General features: G+C 44.4%; 1 protein-coding gene across 1 annotated transcript in view; it reads left to right on the top strand.

Moving 5' to 3' along the window:
* The window catches only part of SLC22A3 (solute carrier family 22 member 3), a 913,774-nt gene that overhangs the window by 829,166 nt on the left and 63,952 nt on the right, over positions 1-20,656 (top strand). Inside the window, exon 7 of the mRNA XM_069607751.1 lies at positions 1,290-1,504. Within this exon, the coding sequence (XP_069463852.1) occupies positions 1,290-1,504 (215 nt within the window). The remainder of the gene's footprint in view (positions 1-1,289; positions 1,505-20,656) is intronic.

Below are 20,656 nucleotides of genomic sequence, written 5' to 3'. Positions count from 1 at the left end.
TGCTGTAGTGTTTCAAAAAGGCATGCTTCATCCCAGATGCCACCCTTAATTATGTGATAGGTTTTGCAGTTTCTTTTTGTATTTTCTCTTGCACCAAGTACTGCAGTCCACCTCCTGACTTACCCAAAGGTGGCATCTCCAGCAAACATCGCTTATTCAATTTCCACAGTACCTGAAGTATTCATAAGACAATACTGGCGGTCCATGATACACCATAGGTCACTTTGATGCCCAAGGTTGGAGGTACCCCTAGCCGCATGATCAACCCTCACTGAATGAATTCAAGAGACCGGTGACCGACAGCGCCTAAAGTAGTGATCAGACAGCACAGGTGTGGCAGAATACATTGCCCTTTGCTTCATTTCCCAATGTTGGAGACACCGCTGTTCACCTGATAGACCCTCGCTTAAATGAAAGTGGTGGATGAATGTGTCAAACTCCCAATGCCTTCGCTGTGCATATGTTGGTTACCATCACGTGCAGATGTCTTTGCAAATGTAAGCACCATTCATAAAGAGTGTGTCTAAATTCTCCATTAACCCATGGTCATTGTTTGAAGTTTCAAACACAGGGCGGTCCTCCTTACGAGTTTGGCTGTAACCTGCCGGTGCTACCGGTGGATTTGCCGCTGAACTCGTAACTCCATCCACCTGATATTTCGGTGCCAACGGGACATTACGGGTCCCGGCCACCCGGGATATCAGGTGGTGAAAAGTATAAGGACTCCACAGGAATGGGGACACAGAAGCACTGGCACTGTTGCTAACTGTGCCATTGTTTCTGTGAAAACCATGCCTGCACAGACCGGTGCCCCAGCAGGTCAGACCTGCTGGGAGCAACTGCCCCTGCAGACATACTTGTAGTCAAGCAGTCTGGGAAAAAAAGGTGCCAGTACGGTGCTACCGGCACCCTTATTTCCGCACCGCCAGGCTTGTAATGAGGCCCATTTCAGCAACTTCATCTCCAATGCACCCCAAAAAGCCATATATCGACCTCAGTGCGGACTGGCCTGTGACTGCAATTTCTCTTCTCCAGTTTCCTGATGGCATTCCAGCCAGATCCCACCCCCAACTCTATGCATTGCATTATTTGAAACACAACATTTTAATATTGGCATATTTGTAAAAACACAATCCAACTTGGGAGAGTAATTCTTATAACACCACCGATGCCACGTTGCCCGTTATGCTTTTCTGGTTAATTATAGTAATATGAGCTGCTCTCAAAGATGTTTGAAGAACGTTGTACATATAGTTTCAGTAAAAGAGCTGTTGTTATGTTTTGTTTAGGTTTACAAGTGCTGTCGTGTACCAGGGACTGGTTATGCGCCTGGGAATTGTGTCAGGAAGCCTCTACACAGACTTCTTCATCTCGGCGGTGGTGGAAGTGCCGGCGGCTGTCCTGATATTACTAAGCATTGATCGCATTGGAAGGCGCCTTCCCTTCGCATTGAGCAATTTAGTGGCTGCGGTGGCATGCCTCATCACCGCAGCCTTATCAGAAGGTATGTGCCTGCCATTAATGCCAAAGACACCACTCCCAAGGGGAGGATTGTGCACATGTTGTCTGTTGTCATTACTTGGGTGTGGGCACCCTTCCTACACACATTGGAGGGAGTGGAAGTAAAAGGCCAGAACTGTCCACAAATAAGAAACATGATGTGCTTACACAGCTAGCAGCATGGCTGGACTTGCCTGTGAACAACTTTGGAGAATTACAAATTCTTCCATAGGAAAAGGGTTGGGCTTGCTGAAAATGTGTAATGTGGGTCCACTTTGAACATTATTTTCAGGGCCTCTTTTGGTTCCCAGTCCACCCCTGGCTACCGGAATTTGTGTTCTGCAGGTAGGAAAAAAAAGAAGTTAAAGAGGTTTGTGGGATCCCCTATGCTGAGAACAAACATGGGTGAAATACCCTGTTCTATGGAATTTCTTCCACTCAGCCATGGTTTAGCTCACTGTACTCTTCAAAATGGAGAAATGTCCATTTGCATATCAGTCTGGTCCCTCCCACAAGGCAAGTCCAGCAGCAAAATCCTAGGCAAGACCCCTCTGAACAAGACTACCATCAGCAACCCCAGACATGTATTTCAAACTTGCTCCGCCCCCTCAGCGAGGTGAAGCTGAGCCTCTATAATGCACAGTGAGAAAGGGGTCCATGTCTCGATTACCATTAGTTACTTAGAGTAAAACTTCAAGTTTTACAAAATTAAAGAGGAGTGTGGGAGCCCCTCTACTGAGAATGGACATGCTCAAATACAGAGTTCTATGGAATTACATCCGCTCAGGAGGGTTTACAACCTTGTTTTAGCTCCCTGCACCCTTCACAGAGGAGAAATATCCATTTGCATATCAGTCTGGTCCCTCCCACAGGAGAAGTCCAAACCGAAATCCTAGGCAAGTCCCTTCTGAACAAGAGTACCATCAGCAACCCCAGACATGTCTTTCAAACTTGCTCCGCCCCCTCAGCGAGGTGAAGCTGAGCCTCCATAATGCACAGTGAGAAAGGGGTCCATGTCTCCATTACCATTAGTTACTTAGAGTAAAACTTCAAGTTTTACAAAATTAAAGAGGAGTGTGGGAGCCCCTCTACTGAGAATGAACATGCTCAAATACAGAGTTCTATGGAATTACATCCACTCAGGAGGGTTTACAACCTTGTTTTAGCTCCCTGCACCCTTCACAGAGAAGAAATATCCATTTGCATATCAGTCTGGTCCCTCCCACAGGAGGAGTCCAAACCGAAATCCTAGGCAAGTCCCTTCTGAACAAGAGTACCATCAGCAGGTCCAGACACGTGTTTCAGTCTTGTTCGGCCTCCTAATTGAGGTGAAGCTGAGCCTCTATAAGGCACAGTGAGCAAGGGAGTCCACGTCTGGATTACCATTAGTTACTTAGGGTGAAACCCAAGTTTTACAAAATTAAAGAGGAGTGTGGGAGCCCCTCTACTGAGCATGAACATGGGTCAAATACACAGTTCTATGGAATTTCATCCGCTCAGGAGGGTTTACAACCATGTTTTAGCTCCCTGCACCATTCACAGAGAAGAAATATCCATTTGCATATCAGTCTGGTCCCTCCCACAGGAGGAGTCCAAACTGAAATCCTAGCAAGTCCCTTCTGAACAAGAGTACCATCAACAACCCCAGACACGTGTTTCAGTCTTGTTCGGACTCCTAATTGAGGTGAAGCTGAGCCTCTATAAGGCACAGTGAGCAAGGGGGTCCACGTCTGGATTACCATTAGTTACTTAGGGTGAAACCCCAAGTTTTACTAAATTAAAGAGGAGTGTGGGAGCCTCTCTACTGAGCATGAACATGGATCAAATACACAGTTCTATGAAATTCCATCCACTCTGTAGGATCTACAACCACGTATTAGCTCACTGCACCCTTCACAGAGGAGGAATATTCATTTGCATATCAGTCTGGTCCCTCTCACAAGGGGAGGCCAGCACCAAAATCCTAGGCAAGTCCCCTCTGAACAAGACTACCATCAGCAGGTCCAGACACGTGTTTCAGCCTTATTGGGCTCCTCATTAAGGTGCAGCTATTGTTTAACAAGAAAAGAAGTTGCATATGGGCTTAAAAATAAATTAGAATCCTGCAATTCTTTTAGGGAGAGGGAATATGGCATATTTTAAGCAGATACATGCACCTTGCTTCCCCTACATTGCTTGCTTACACACCTTACAAATGCGCCCACGTATGTACACACACACACACCCGTGTGCGCATACATACCCACACAATACTCTTTCTAGTAATAGTTATATGCTCACTTTCCTAACAAAGAGTGTTAATGGATTTAATAGTTGTATTAAATGACAGAATGTACTCAACCCTCTATGCAAACAGAGTGCATTTGTGTCTTTCCTAACAGTAACATGCCTCCTTCATCAGCATGAGAATAAGCAATAGATATGATATGATGTGGCATTTGTAACGCACCTATACACAAGTGTTTCAAGGCATGACGATGCAAGGAAGGGAGAACGGAGGGAGGACAGAGACAACGATCTTACTAGGGTAAGTGACATTGAGATCACGCAAGTGCAGGGGAGGAGAGGGGAAAAGTGCCAGAGGAAAGGGGAGGGGCAATGCTGTACATTGGATCAAAACAATAACAAGGGGTGTAGCCAGCAGGTGGCAGGTGCAAGAGTAAGTGCAGGCAGCAGGTGTCCAAAAGTGCAGGTAGGGGGACTCTAGGGTTACAGATACAGACCCAAGTGCAAGGGATGCCGGGAGGCAGTGCAGGTGTGCAACTGGGCAGGTAGGGACCTGAGCCCAAAATCAGAGGGTAGCCAGGTGACCAGTGCAGTATCAGACAGGAAATCAGCAGGGGAGAGGAAGAGAGAAGGCAGAAGCAAAGAGGAAGGTCTTGCGGTGCTTCCGGAACCAGAGTTGGTTCTCCTCTAGTTTCAGAGAGGCAGGGAGGCTATTCCAGAGGGAGACCCCAGCCAAATAAAGAGATCTACCACCAATTTGTTGCTTGGATTAAAACAATACTGCTTTTCCCAACTCTCAAGCTGTGCCATTACTAAATCTAGAGGAAGTGGTGAGGTGAGATTTCGAGAAGACTCAAGGCACTCAAATGAAGTTCTATGCCTTTATTTTTAAAGCTCCATAGGATGGCTAGAGATGAACATCGAAAGGACCCAAAGGCAGGGATGTCATTTCACCAAAATGCCTGGGGTAGCGGAAGTGACATCACAATGCCACGCCCCCAAGAGTGACATCACAGGAAGTGATGTCATTTGAGCACGCCCTGTGTGGCATCACAGGAAGTGGTGTCATTTGACCACGCCCCCACATGACATCAGAGGAAGTGGCATCATAAAGCATTATCCCTCAATACACTAAGAAAAATATGGTTACGATATAACTGTATTGTGACATTTCATACAAGAATGAATCACCATATGTAGCAGCGTGTCAAGGCCCATGTTGCCATGGGAAGTGTATGAACCCAAATCCCGTCTTTATGAGGATCCACCCTGTTATTTCAACAGGACTAGAATCACATTCCGGTGGGACAGGGGCAGATAGGTGGGCATAGGGATAGGGGAAAGCCAGGATAAAAGGGGAAAGGGAGAATATTTCACCGGAGAACATCAATGGCATCACATTCTTCAATGATTTTGGCACTTACCCCATTTTCTTCTGATTCGACAAGTTACCTTCAGTGTTGTGTTGTACTCTTTGCAGTTGTTTCAAAACAGCCAGATGCCTCAGATTTTCATCTCCTTCTGAACCTAGAGCTAAGTTTAAAATTGGTTTGATTAGTGCATTGGCAAATACTGCTACCTGATCACCTTCCTGTATCTCTTCAAAGTGCTTGCATAACTGAAGAGGAAAAAACATTTCAAGTTAACGCAGGTCACGTCTCTGCTCTTCAGCAGGTAAAATGGCTCCGTGGATTGATGCATTGCTGCAGACATTGGGATCTCCTCTGGGACTAAAGGCGTGACTCCAGCTGGTCCTACTGAGATTTTCATCCACAAGGTTATCAAATGACTCAGTGCAGTTTAGTTGGCTCACAGTGACACTGGTTATTTAATTCACTGAAAAGCTGCAACAACATGGCAGCAGATAATCTATAAACTACAAAGGTTATTGTACGTTGAAAAATACTCCGGAATTCAGGACTGCCACTGTTCAGGTGTTAATTGATCTAACAAAGAAAAAAAACGGATTCCATATTTCAGCTCGTTGTCGCACAAGCCATTGGGACTGTAAATGAAGTTGTAGAACGTTAATAAAACAAATTCAGAGCTGGCGGCAGCATCAGGAATCCCAATGCCGCTGACGGCTCTGAGTGTGTTTTAGTAACGTTAGAACGTTAATAAAACGAATTCAGAGCAGGTGACGGCATTGGGACTCCCCTGTTCGCCAGCGAGGACAAGTCACCTGAACCCAGAATTTGGGGGAATGGGGCGGGGGCGGTGAGGGGGCTAAATCCCAGTATGCCCAATGGTTGCTGTACCACTGGCTGAATGCATAGGCTGTGGTGCGGTTTTGGAGGGTGGGAGGAATGCGAGCACTTTATGGTGGGGTGTGGGGTAGAAAAAAAGAGTGAGGGAACTCATTCCTCTGGTTCCCATGTGAACATGTGGTGAAACAACATTGAGCAGATCGGGCCTCTACCACCCCCCCAAATATTGACTCCACCTGGCTGACCTACAGAGCCATCGCTGGACAGAACAGGACACAGACGTTAAGCAGTGCCTGGGCTTCACTGTTAACAAAGGCCCTGCAATTACTAACATAATAACATGCACTTGCGCGTTCTCAATGTTAGTGGACCTAGCAAGATCGTTGTTGTGTTCTTCCCTGTTCCCCTACCTTGCCTTGTCAGGCTCTGAAACACTTGTGTACGAGCGCAATACAAATAAAATATCGTATCATATCATAAAGCCTTTCACTGTTAGCACCTGCAGTCATATGCATACATTTTTAGGCAATTGAAATCGTGATGTGGGATTGGCACTTGCATGCCAGGGAAGTTATTAGAAGGGAAGTGGGGGCAGGAGACAGCTCATTCTCACAGCAGTCCTTAAACGTGGTATTTCAGAAAAGAAGGAGAGAGTTAACTGCTTATAACATTGAAGCGTCAGTAGAATAGTTTCATTATGATATGCTATAAGTAATTTATAACGCAACTGTACACAAGTGTTTCTAGGCGTGACTGTGTAAAAGTGTAAAAAATGTAGATGCCCCCAAACAAGTAAGTCCCCCCACAGTCTCTGAAGTTAGCGCCTCTCCCAACATTTGAAGGGTTGCCCCCCTCCCCTGAAATTTTAGCCTAGTTTTTTTCCACCCCAGGAGGCCTCTACCAGTTTAAGGTTATGCATTTCAGACTAGAAAAATGCACCAGCTACATTTCAGAGGATGGTGAATCAAGTTCTGAATGGGTTAGAGGACTGATGCATGGCATACTTGGATGACATTGCAGTGTTTAGCCGCACTTGGGAAGAGCATCTTCACCACCTAGGATATGTTTTGCAGGCTCTTGAACAGGCCCATCTGACCATAAAGGCTAGTAAATGTCAAATTGGTCAGAGTAAAGTGGTCTACCTTGGACATGAGGTAGGAGGAGGTGAAATAAGGCCATTGCCTAGCAAGGTACAAGCTGTACAAGACTGGGCCACCCCTACTACTCATACCCAAGTGAGAGCCTTTCTAGGTCTCACTGGGTACTACAGGAACTTCATAGAGAACTATGGGACCATAGCTTCTCCATTGAATGTGATTTCCTCGCCCAAAGAACGCCCTTTGTCAAGCTCCAGTCTTGAGAGCTCTGACAACAACCAATCCTTCATTGTGCAGACAGATGCTTCTAACACAGGGATAGGTGCAGTTTTGAGTCAACTGGATGAGAAAGGCAGAGAACACCCTATCTGCTTCATCAGTATGAAACTGAAGGACCGTGAGACAAGGTGGGCAAATTTGAACGTGAATATTTTGCCATTGTGTGGTCTCTGAGGAAGTTTAGCCCATACTTGTATGGTTCTACATTTTTTAATCAGACAGGCCACCAACCTTGAGATGGTGATTGCAGATGAAGGGGGAACACACAAAATTGTTAAGGTGGTCAATCAGCTTCCAAGGGTTTGATTTCACCATAGAAGACAGGTCAGGGTGTTATCACCAAAATGCTGATGGTTTCTCCAGAAAGTATGACCAACTGGATTGGGAGATTCATCCAGGAGTGGATTAAATCCTCCTGTCTCTTAGTTTGGGATGGTCAAGTGTTAGGGAGACCTCTCATTTCTGTGCTAATTCAACCTTAGAGACCCCCGGCTCTTTTGCTGGACTATAGGACTTTTTAAATTTTAACCCTGGAGAGAGTGAGCCTTTTTTCTCACTCTCTCATGTATTTTGATCTGATTTGGATTATGTGTTTCCTTTGTTTTTGGGGTCTGACAAACTCAATAGGCATCTGCATTTTGTATGGTTGCACACAGCACCTTCAGTGCAGTGTCACAGTGAAATCTTTTAGATTTCTCTTAAAGGTTTAAATACCTTTTCTCGGGTGAACTACATTTCCCAAGAATAGTAAAGTGAAATTGACTTTACTTACCTTTTCTCTTTGTAGGGCCAGCACACCCCGTCTTAAGTGGAGTGCTGGGGGTTACTTAGTAGCCCCTTTTCCTGCTTAATCATATACAAACATTTATGTTACCCTTACTACTTTAGATGGCTGGTGGCAGTGATTTTATTTTCCTACCATTGTGCGTCTCTACCACAGGCTGAATCCTCAGCTGCAGTACAGCACCCATGGGTGACCTTTGTGTCAAAATGGCCCGGTCTTTTTTTTCCCCCATTTCTTATTTGTGAGGTCTTTCTTGGGTTTTACTGTGCACGCCAAACCAGGTTTAACCCCTTTGTTTATTTTGCCTTTGGCGGGTTTCAGTGCTGAAACTCACCTCTGGCTCCAGTGTGTCTGGCAGGGCAGGAAGTGAGGGAGGTACCCAAAACTTCCCTGTCCTTAGTCTCCAGGGCAACCTGAATGCACCCAGTCCTGATTGCAGGACAGCCACCCTGCTTTGTGAGTGACAACTGGGCTGTGCATGAATGGGAGAAAACTGCATAAAAGGCGAGGCTTCTTGGACTGAAGACAGAGTCGACCAGTGGGAAGAACAACCCGACGAAGAAACTGTGACAGACACCTGCTGCATCCTCCTGGACCTTTGAATTGCCCAGTGAAGCCCTGCTGCTGTGCTGAAACTCCTTTTTCTGCTCAACAAGAGAAGCTCAGTTAATGACGACGTCTATCCTTGGGTTAGTGGGACCAACTGACCCTGAGACGAACTTTGCTAGAAGACCTTGCCCAACTGGCTGTTCTTCTTTGCTGCTGCTAGAACCCAGTGCCAGGGGTCAAGAAATCCCTAGTCGAGTGCAATGTCTGTAAACCAGCCAAATGCTCCAGCAGTCTCCTGAGGACCCTCCCGAATCAGGACAACCCAAGCTTGAGTCACCTCACCAGAGTGTTGAACTCAAGGAGTGAAGGAAGCTCGACCAGTGTCCAAGATCCACAGTGGTACTGATTACTATGTGCTGAAACCACTAAATGCTGCTGAATTGAAAAGAGTCTGCAGCTGCTGCCGACCTCTGAATTGCTGTGCAGGAGTCCTCCAGACGTCCTCCCTCTTGTCCCCACGACTGAGGCCCAGGAACACAGGATCTGCAACACTGCAACCAGAACAGAAGCCAGCTGGATCGTCTTCTTCTAACCTAAGGTACTGTTATGACTAAGGGGTACTTACCTGACTGTCTGTAGCTTGCTTTTCTCAGTTGAGACTTGCAGTAGCTGCTTTCCTAGAGTTGATTTCATCTCTAACTTTCACAAGTGTTACAGCTTGTGACCCAACAGTGATTTTCTACAACAAAACTCTCTAACTTTTGTGCATGACATTTTTCAATCTAAGAAGTGCCTCAGCTCTATAGACTTTGCTCCAATTGACTTTGGCTGTCCTGGTTCCCTGCAGACTCTTCTGGTCCATTGACTTTGATTCTTACTGTCTCTCATAGGTGATACATTGGTTTTTAACTAATATTGCTGGGAAAGGTTTTTATCTAGACTTCATTGGGAGATTTAAAAGTGCTCACATGCTTTGAGAAACCTGTTTAACCTTTTTCCTTCCTTTAACCTTTCCTTTCTACCAACCTCAGAATTTTACAACTTGCAAAAGTGATAAATAAATGCCATTACTGTCCTATTGAGTGAAGACACCTCAGGGTGTTGAAGAGTGTATGAAGCATCTTTAAAGAGTATCTACTTGCTTTGCCTTGATTCTGAGAAAGTATGTTGAACTGTATTTTTATTGTAGCACATTGCCCTTTTTAAAGAATGCTTATTTAAAACTGACCGTTAAATAAATAAATAATTATTTTACTAGAAAAACTTGAGTGTAAGGGCCTCATTCTGAGTATGGAGATAGTCATGGTGCTATTTGCGCCATGACTACCTCCCATACGGGTACCGTGTCCGGTTTGGTGAGATGGGGACTTACCGGTCCAGTCCGACCTTTGCGGGACCGGTAAATCCCCATTCACCAAACCATTCCAATTCCCATTCCCATTTCAGCCCACATAGGGGCTCAATGGGAAGGGGGAAGTAGCTAATAACGTTACCGCAATTTGCGGTACCGTTATTGGCTCTGATTTCCCTTAGCGGGTCCTTAACGCCTGGTAAAACCAGGCGTTAAGGAAGGGACCCGCTAAGGGAACTCGTAGTAGGGCGCAAAGGGATTACCGGCACTGATGTCCTTAACGGTGCCCAGTATCCCGTTGCACCCTACTCGGAATGAGGCCCTAAGTGTTATTTGGATACTTGTATTGTTGGATTCTGATGCTACAGCTCTACAGCTCACATTTAACCCTCTTGAGATATGTCTGGCTGCTCAGTCACGCAACCAGTTTGTGTAGTACAGACCTATACCAATAGGTGGGTTACCTAATACCAAGAGAACAAGGGTTGTGTAGGATATCAATTCTTGCCTAACATTGACTTCCAGACCTGTGATAGTATAGCTCCCTGCACAGTGCCTGTTCACGTTAGAACTCAGATACTATTCTCCATTGACCTATGTGTGTACTGCATGCGCTCATACATATTTTCTTTGCCAGTTTGTGCATGCACTTGGCTGTGTGTATGTACATTACTACCAACACGTCTAATGCTGTGCTTGTCTGGTAGGCTCACTTAACATAACGTGCATCACAACATTATCAGATATACTCCCCTGGTGATTCTGAACCTCCACGGGTAGATATCCCTCACTAAGAAACTCTTCACTGGTTAATCGTCGCCATGGAAGGAGATTTGTACAGCGCTAAACAGAAGCTGCCCTCCCCATTTTGCATACATGCGGGCAGAAGTGGCTTCTCTGCCAGGAGTGGGTGCTGATTTCATCAATTACGAGGCCCACTGCGCACACCTTTTATCCGAGATTGAATATGTAAACACCACGGTTGTTAAAGGTTTTGGGGAGATCTGGAGTGCTGAAATCAGAGACCCAGAGAGCGCAGTCTAATAATCCATCAGCACTCTCCAGATGTGTACTTCTAACTAAGCACCTAGGTGTGTACCTTTGTCATTCAACACACACACTGTGCTATTGTGTATTGGAGGGCCCAATGCCGCCATCTGTTGTCCTGTGTGCAGAATGGTTTCAATTTTAGATCTGCTCAAAGTGCTGAATTGATTTGAATTCCAGTTCGTTCACAGAACCGTTGCGTTCTGGGGAAAAAGACAATTACTGTTTTGTAGCAGGGTTCTGTTACATCAATTTTTTTTTTTAAGGGCAATCTACTTTTTAGGTTCGTCTATTAGGTTGTCCTGCAAATTCAGCCTATTCGCTGAAACTATGGGCATGAGAAGTGAAGAGGGAAGGGAGATGGGATGTGAGGAGGGATACACTACATCTGGGAGGTGTATTCCCTTTAATCCACCAATTGACAGCCCACGGCCATGCTAGTCACTTTGGCCATTCACACGCATTACCTGTCCCTTCCTTCCAAAAACAAGCACCCCTCACCCCCTCCTCTTCACGGCATCTCTTTGAGCCAGGTGTATGCTTTTAATGGCATGCCAATTTTGTTTCTAAGCTGTCATCTGAAAACTTGCAGCTATAAACTAGGTCCTTCTGTGACAAAAATGTCTCAACCAAGAATGCCTTCAGCCACTTCATATATAAGCAGTAAGTGTGTTCTTGCACTGGTTTCCTGCACTGAATTACTGTACAAAATAAGCATCAGATTTGGCTTTTATTTTGGCATTCGATAGACATTTTCCAGGCACTGCCATAGTCTGACCAGGTACTAACAACATTTGCTGCCAGCTATTGCCTTTTTATGACAGCTACTGCCATTGTGGCAGTACCAGGAAATTTGTTATTTTTAAATGTTTGTCGCGCCTAGAAACACTTGTGTACAGGCGCGTTATAAATGCCACATCATAGCATATCATGCCTACACAGAAGCAAAACAATTGGCTTTGCCAATTCTTGTTTAAATCATTTCCTTGATGCTTGGTGTTCAACAAACCCCACAGGTCATCTTCTGGACTAAGAGAGGGTCACTGCTTTTGGGTGAGCCATTCTGTAGAGTACAGTCGAAAACTTGAAATCCGTACACCCAGCATGGATTTATTTAGAACATTACTTTTTAATCCATATATGTTTAAAACATGCTTTAAATGCACTCCTTTTTGACTAATTTTATTTACCATTTTCTTGGGGGATACTCTCAATCCCCTCATTGAAGGGTTGAGCTCACGCGCTGGGCTAACTCCTTTGGTGAAATATGGGGCCACTTTGGAAAAAAATGTCCAGGGGCACTTTTGCTTTCTAGTCCAGCCCTGTGTCCATCGGGCCTACAATGGCCAGGGTGCAGAGTATCTACGGGAGAAATAAATTCCAGCCTTATATCCCGACTCGCTCCCTTAGATCCAGTGAAGCCTAGCTGTTGGTTATTCCTTGTGTCCGCCTTGCCCGTTTGGGTGGCCGCTCCTTTTCTGTGGTTGCAGCTAGAATGTGGAATGCCCTCCCCTTTTTCCTTTGGGCTACTGAAAACCATCTCAGTTTTCAGCAACTCTTGAAAACCCATTTGTTTTAGGTGTCTGTTAAACCCTGTGGCATCCTTCAGTGCCATGATGCCTTTTTGGCAACCGTGCTCTTTATAAAAGTTTTCAGCATAATACACTTTATTTAAAATAACATATTTCATAACATTTTTGCCTTTCCTTGCCTGTCAATCCCATTGGCCTACATTCGATCAACCTTTCTACCCACATTGAACCTCTTATTTCCATGTGTGCCCTTTTCATACACCAAGGTTTGTCCTCACCTGTGTCCTTTTCTCTGCAATAAATGTAGTGTGGTGTTAAAAGTCTGATCTCTCCCTTCCTGGCCCCCTCAGATTCATAATACACTAGCAAGCTCTTTGTTTCCTCCTCTTCTGCCATTCCTTTTATTCAGACTTACACTAGCTGAAAATGGAAGACCGCGTACAATTCAAGTCCTTGTGCCTAACCCATAAATGTATATACGGCAAAACAACTGCCTACCTAAAGACTAAACTCACACACTATAATACGACCAGAACATTAAGATCTATGAACTATGAAATATAAAAAAGAACTGGGATTAGGAAGAGCCTTCCCCGTCTGTGCGGCAGCCAGCTGCAATAAACTACCGATTTGCCTCAGACTGGAAACAAACCTCTAGTCTTTTCGCAAAAAACTTAAACCATGCTCTTTAAATAACTCCAAATAGGATCACTCGACCTCTGCTGGCTTAATATATCCATACTCTGACTTGTCCCGTCATTGGTCCGTCATTTTTAGTTTGTTCTTGTCTTCACGTGTGCGCCCCGATGCTTGCGAGCAGTTGGCGCAATACAAATAAACAAATAAAATAATAATAAAATCTAATATAATCGTCATCCTGGACCACTTCACCCTCCTATACCCATTGTATCTGTGTTGCATGCCCCTAAAACATCATCCTAACCTGGCCTAAGGCAAAATGAATCATGCATTGTGTCATAGCTGTGTCATATCTGGTGCTATCTCTTGTGGGACAAAAGCCTTGGGTGGGCAAACAGTGTGCAGTATTAACAAGCACACATAGCAGGTATCATCACACTGTCTCTTCCCACCATTCGCATGTGTTCATACCACAAGTTGTCAGTGTCAGTGGAAGGCTCAGCCCTAATACTTTTAGAAGACAACCCTGAGTCAGGAATCCCTCTTTTGTTTCTGGTCCTGGGAATGCTAACCTTTTCTGAAACCAATATATTACTATTACTAAAATCCAAATACCCCCATTCAAAAATAAACAATAGAAACAAAAGAAACATGAGAAAATACAACATCCTTCTCATCATTTTCCCTCCGCATCTCCCCTGCCGCGATGAGGAAGAAAAACAGTTTTTCTCTAAATAAATGCAGTGAGGTGAAGAGGGTTATTGTGAAAACATTGTTACTTTCCTCGTGTCTCCCCCCTTTTCTTCTACGGGAGGGGACCTTGAGCTTTTGTCCACTCAGACATCTGTAAGATTTAGCCAAGTCTTTCTGCCAATTACCTTCACTTCTTTCTTGCTGATCACTAATTCTGATACATCTTTGCTCATCTCTCAGGCTCATCCCACTGCTTCTCCTAAGGATCCTGTTCCTTCCACTCTTATTTCTAAAATCTATCCTTCTCTCAATTCCTACATTACTAGTCTTCTCAATATCTCTCTTGCTACTTCTACCTTTCCTCTTCTATTCAAACATGCGATTATTCTTCCTGTCCTGAAAAAAACCTTCCTTGGATCCTGCCAATGCCTCTAATTCTCATCCTATTTCCTTTCTTCCTTACCTTTCTAAATTATTGGAGCATCTCGTTTACTCCCAGGTTTCTTCCTTTCTATTCAACCTCGCTTTCAGTCTGGTTTTTAACCTCTTCGTTCGACGAAAATGGCTCATCTCTCTGTCTGTGACTCTCGTTTCTTTTTTAAAAAATCTTTATTTATCATTTTCATAGAACGACATTAAAAAGAACATAAGCATAGGCTCCGAAACAATAAGATTTCCAGTAAATCGAGTGATAACCTTGCCAAGGGAATAAAAGGTGTTGCCTGCTCACTCTCTCAAAGTCACTTGATTCATGGCTATCATAAACTACCAAGTCCATATCTTGTTATTGAACAGAACCAAAAGTAGAATATATGGACACCAACCAGACTACGCAACACACAGTCACACACACACAACAAACACCCACATGTGTAATCTCCCTATGCCGTCTCATTTTTCTAGTCTCAACCATAGTTGAAATCCAACTTCAACCATATAGCTCATTAAATGGTCCCCAAACTCCAAGTAATCACCTTCTCTCCTTTCTGCCCACTATGCTACACCCTATTCTATTCTTATACTCTTGGACTTATCTGATGTGTTTGATACTGTGGATCACACACTACTTCTTCAATCCCTTTCTTCCTTTGGATTCTCTGGTTCTGTATTTACATGGTTTCAATCGTATCTCTCTAATCACACCTACTCAGTATCCTTGGCTGGTGTCTGTTCTGATCTTCTTCATCTTTTACACAGTGTTCCACAAGGGTCTGTTCTTGTCCCATTTCTTTTCTCTCTCTAAACATCTACTTTGGCTAATATTATCTCTTCGTTTGGGTTGTCTCATAGTTTTTATGCTGATGACACCCAATTATTTCTATATTTTTCTTCTTTTACAACTGCTATACCCATGAACATCTCTGCCTGTCTTTCAGCTATCGAAACTTGGATGTCAGAACCACATTCTTGTCCTTAATCCATCTAACACTGAAGTCCTCTTTATTCCTGATAATTCTATTCCCCTGTCTGTCTCTCCCTCCTGCCTTTGTTCTGTTTTCCCCTTCGCATCTGTCTTTTTCTCTGACTGCCCGCAATCTTAGCTTTCATCTTGATACTAATCTTTCTTTCACTCATCATATTTCTATCACATCTCGCTCCTGTCGTTTCCATCTTTTTAATATTCAGAAAGTTAGACATCATCTCACTTTCAGTGCCACTAAGCTTCTAACTTCTTCGTTCATATTTTCCAGATTATTCTATTGTTCTATTACTCCGCTTTGGTCTTCCCGTCTCTTGTCTAGATCCTCTTTAATCTAGCTTCAATTCCTCTATCAGTCTTCTGTATTCCTTACCTATTTGTGACTCTATCTCTCCCTCTTTCGCCTCTCTTCAATGGCTACCCTTTCTCTCTCAACTTAAGTTCAATTTTCTCTGCATAGTATTTACATCCCTTTATGGACTTGCTCCTGTTTATCCTACCTCTCTTGTTTCCTTCTACGTTCCTTCTTGCACTTTTCACTCGTAAACCCACTTTCTTTTAACTGTACCTCGTCCTCCATGTGCTTCCTCTCATTTACATTCTTTTTCTCTATTGGCTCGTCTCCACTGGAATGCTCTTCCTTTCTCTCTGCGGTCTATTTACTCTTTTTCTACCTTCTGTGCTGCCCTAAAACATTCTTACTTCAACCATAATTGTACTCCAAGTTTCATTGTAAATTATATTGTTTTTATTGTATTAACTTTCTCATGTCTATTGTAATGTAAATTGGTTTTGTACAGCTCCTTGGCGTAAGGTGCTATATAAATAACAAATAAATACAAAATATGAAATACTGCGATTTGGAGTGGCATAGGTCACCTTAAAAGGGCAGACAAACTTCTGATCTCACCATTTCCTGGTACAGTTATGAATATATAGTTTGTCCCCTGGATATAGCGGGGGTATTTGCAGCAAAGTCTCTTCCTCTTGCGCTGTTAGTTAGCCAGCTGAGGATGGTGTCAGCCAGATTTGACGGGGCCCAGTCTGCAGGGATACGAACTTGGGAGAGTTGGTAAATTCCTTAAGATATCTTTGAAATTCACTCCTTAATACCTCGGCCAAACTATGCACATCAACGTGAGTACGATCAGCAACAAGTGCTATTAACATTCTTCTGCCTGTCACTACCTCATGCAGGGTAAGGTGATGGTCAGAACCAAGCTGGTTTTGCAAAGCAAAAAGTACCAATGGCAAGCATTAAAGACAGTTTCATCAAGTGCGCGACAACGCTTTACAATGTTATTTAAGCAGACCATTTAGTCATTCCAGCATGTGTTGGCTTGAGGATAAGACAAGCAAAATTCATGTTTAATGCCCAGTAAGGTAGTACTTTCTTTAAACGAGGTTGTTGAAAAAATGCGGTCCGTTGTCGGCCCCAACACCTCACAAACACCCCATCATGGAAACACCTCGCTAACGAGGAATTTTGCAGCAGATTTAGCATCAAGATGGGTGCATGGCCCAGCCTCAATCCAATGGAAGAATGGACACATCACAATGTACAAATAATGAAATGTATTACACCTTTTAGCCATATCCACATAATCAATATAGAGATAGCTGAAAGGACCTGAAGGGTGATGCAAGGTCACCTTAATTGTTTTCAAAGTATGTCCTGCTGTCTATTTTTGGCATGTCAAACAATTTATAATAAATGCTGTCACATGCTCCTTGAGATTCGTCATGAACCAATCAACCTGTATCTCTTCAGCAATGGTTTCTTTGGTAACATGTGTGGGGTAATGTAGTTGTTTGAGAGCAATTGTAAGTTATTAAATGGAGCATCCACTTTTGGTCCATACATCTTTCTCTTCCAGGGGAGCCTGCCATTGCAGTTGTATTATCTGGGTTGTATTATCTGGGCCACAGGCAGGGCATTGTATGGGTCAGTCAGTTGCACCTGTTGGTATGCAATATTGGTGAATGGGGAAACCTGTTCAGTAATATATGATAAATATGCTGCTTCTTTGGCTGTTGTAGCTGCTACGTCATTACCCCGGGAAACTAAATCTGTACCGTTGGTATGGGCGGCACACTTTACAACTGATAATGCAGAAAGAAGAGGCAATACGTCAAGCAATCTGGAAAGTAAGTCTGCATGTTGGACCGGTGATCCATCAGACTTCTGAAAGCCTCTCCTTCCTAATCCAGAATGCACTGTCGTTGTGATCTGTCAGACCTCTGAAAGCCTCTTCTTGCTAGTCCAGAATGCACTATCGTTGTGATGTATGCAGAATCCAAATAAATAGTGGCACAACAACCTTTCAACATTGCTACAACTGTTCTTAAAGTCACTAGTTCTGCAGCCTGGACAGATCAATGAGGCACCAACCTTATCTTGGAAACTACTTCAAACTCACCCTCACCAAAGTGCACCAATGCTGCCCTGTCTGCCTACATCCTGAAGTTTGATCGATTATAGATGATCCATCAATGAAAAGTATCACCCCCTCTTCTAAGGGGTCCTCCTTAATGTGACGGAGGTTCTCCATTTCTTCCTGATATGTAGAACAATTGTGCACATAGACGCCTTCCTTCAATGCATCTGCAATAAATGTTGCTGGTTTAACCAGGTGACACTGCACTAAAGAAAATTAAGCATTCAACAGTATGAAACTCTTGTGTATAGGCGCGTTATAAATGCTGTATCATATTATATCATATCATATCATATGACCTCCTACCCTGATCCATGCCATGTGGTAAGGGTAGTTATCAATGTTTCCAATATGACGGACACTGCATGTTCCATGCAAAGCCATATACCTGAGGGGATAGTTGTTATTGTTCCCTCTGTTTGGTGCTAGCCTGTTCCCCCTTATAGTAGTGTTGCAGTGCTGAGGTGGGAACCAGGTGGAGTAGGTCCCTGGATACACTGTCAGGGTGTCACCCTTGGTCTTGGTTTTGTGAGTGCTGTAGCCCAAAAAGTAAATGTCTGAATAAGTCCAAAGTTCCAAAGGAGTAGGCACAAGAAGTCCATGAAGCAAATTCTGAGGTTAAAACAATCCGTTAGTGCGAGTAGATCAAAGCGCCGTAGCCAGGGGGTAATCACAAGCTAATCCAAAGTCTGTAAGCAAAGGTCCAGAAATCTGGGAATCTGACAACAGGAAGGAAAGCAAACGCCACTCGCCACAAGTCACTACAGCTGAGAAGCATTGAACGCTTGGTGGGGCGTTCATTTATCCGGTCGCCATGGGAACACATCTACGTGAGCGCGTCCGTGCCCGCACAGGAGCCTCACGCGAGTGGACCTGCGTCACGTGAGCATGGCTTTGAAATTGCCATGGCATCCGCCAGCGAGGCCATAGCTGCCAAGGAGATCGTCTGTGTAACATCGGGAGAGGCCGGACCACATGGGCACTTTGGCATGACTGTTTCCTATTAAAGGTGTCCTGCACAGTATGCCTGTCACTGGTGTGCTGTCCTGGTGAATGTGTGTGGCCATGCTGGTGATTGGGGAATGGTGTATGGGTGGGAGCGGGATGATTGCTCGGAGGCGGCGTGACATCTATCTACAGTTGTAGTTGTGGTTGTACTTGTTGTGGTATCTGTGGTTGTGCAGGGTAACATATTTGCTGGGGCTGTGCCTGATAAACTGGGATACCTGCAGGGCCATATGCTCCTTGATTCCTGATTCTGCATTATTTAGTAAAGTGTCCTATCTTCCCATAAGCCCAGAACTGTCACCCAAATCTTGGTGTCATTCCCCCATATCCGAATCCAAACCCCCTTCCCCTTTGGAAACCTCCTCTACCCTGCTAAACATGTTCTCCCTGCTGAACCCTCCCTGCAGGATATGTGAGATAAATCATATTTGCGCTATCTGTGGAGCAAACCCTGTCTGAGGTGCCTGCGGAAAAAACACTGTCAGGGGTAATGGTGGGGCTGCCCAAACGTTTGAGCTGTTGTTAATGTGTTGGCCATAAGTCACACTTGCTATCACTGTACCCTCCAAGCTATATCTAGCCAGCTTCTTCTGAACTAACTCAGCCTCTGCCTTCTGAGCATCATCTATCTTATTCTTTCCCTTGTCTTGTTTTAGTCGGCAATGATGTAATATGTGTGCCTGTATCTGTGCCCATGCCTTGTCTGTATTGACACCACCTTTCCCAGCTCTTTCTGCATATCTGTGGGGTGACCCCAGACAAGATGTGATGAAAGACGGGGGATATTCCTATCCCACGGCTGTCCTGTTTGTAAGCGCCACATTTCCTGTATTTGTTCAATGTATTGTGCAGGGTCCTTATCGGGCCTCATGGAACAAGCTAAAATAGGTTGCATGTCAGACATATCAGTTATAGAATGGTGCTCCATCATGAACATTACTGCTTAGTTTTACCACTGCATATCCTGCCTTCTGTCAAAAGGCTTCCGCCTGTTCCCCCAATAAGGAGGCAAACAAGTTCTTCATGTCTCCTACAGGTTAAATCGTCCCTGCAGTTCTTTTCTCCAGAACCTAAATCCACTTTCCAGCTGCAGTAATGAGTGATGACAAGCTATGCATTACATTCTCCTTATCCATATCTGGCCAGGGGACATACTGAGCTCCTCCTCTGCCTTTTTGTAACAACAGAAACTGCTTCCCCTGCTTTTGGGACTCCGCCATTTTACTTTCTTTGCTTGTTGCCACTGCTATTCTGCCAGGTAATTTTCTAAGCCTCCTCCTATATGGCATCACACTCAAATGCACAGGAGATCGCCCATCACCTTCATCCTCATCATCTCGGGAGGATAGCTCAGCAGCAACGTGCTCGCCTTGGAAACAAGACTGTTCCCTTGGAGCAACACAGGTTCGATCCCTGGGTCCGTGCTTAGAAACCTCTGGGTATTAAGCGTGTTATAAATAACCTATCATACATATCATATCATCTGTCTTTTCCTCACAACATACTGAGTCCTCATCTGCTCACTTTTCCTCCTCCACTGTCTCTAGGAGCGTTAGTGCTGGTTCATCAATTGGCAAACAATATCTGCCTGGCTGTCCACTAATCAGTTGGTATTGTGCACCCGCTGTTCCTCTTTCTCCTGCAATAAGCTCCTCCTCTGCCTCTCTGAGAACATGCTCTATTTGCCTTTGTGCGTTCTTCCCTATATCAGATAATTCTGTGTTGCTGAGGGCACTTGTCTGTGGCCTACTGAGCATTGTAACCAACTTCTTGGTCTGTCCCTTTTTCCTTCTACCGTGAGTATTTGTCGAGGGTTAGTGTAGCCCACTGCAAGCTTCAAGGAATATGTCCTGTAAGGGGTCGTGCCAATGTAAGTGAAGCGAGGG

The sequence above is a fragment of the Ambystoma mexicanum genome, chromosome 4q, assembly GCF_040938575.1.
Source record: "Ambystoma mexicanum isolate Mex_15411 chromosome 4q, UKY_AmexF1_1, whole genome shotgun sequence".
Lineage (NCBI taxonomy): Eukaryota > Metazoa > Chordata > Amphibia > Caudata > Ambystomatidae > Ambystoma > Ambystoma mexicanum.
The sequence above is the reverse complement of the archived record's forward strand: the minus strand, read 5'-3'. Positions and strand labels throughout refer to the sequence as shown.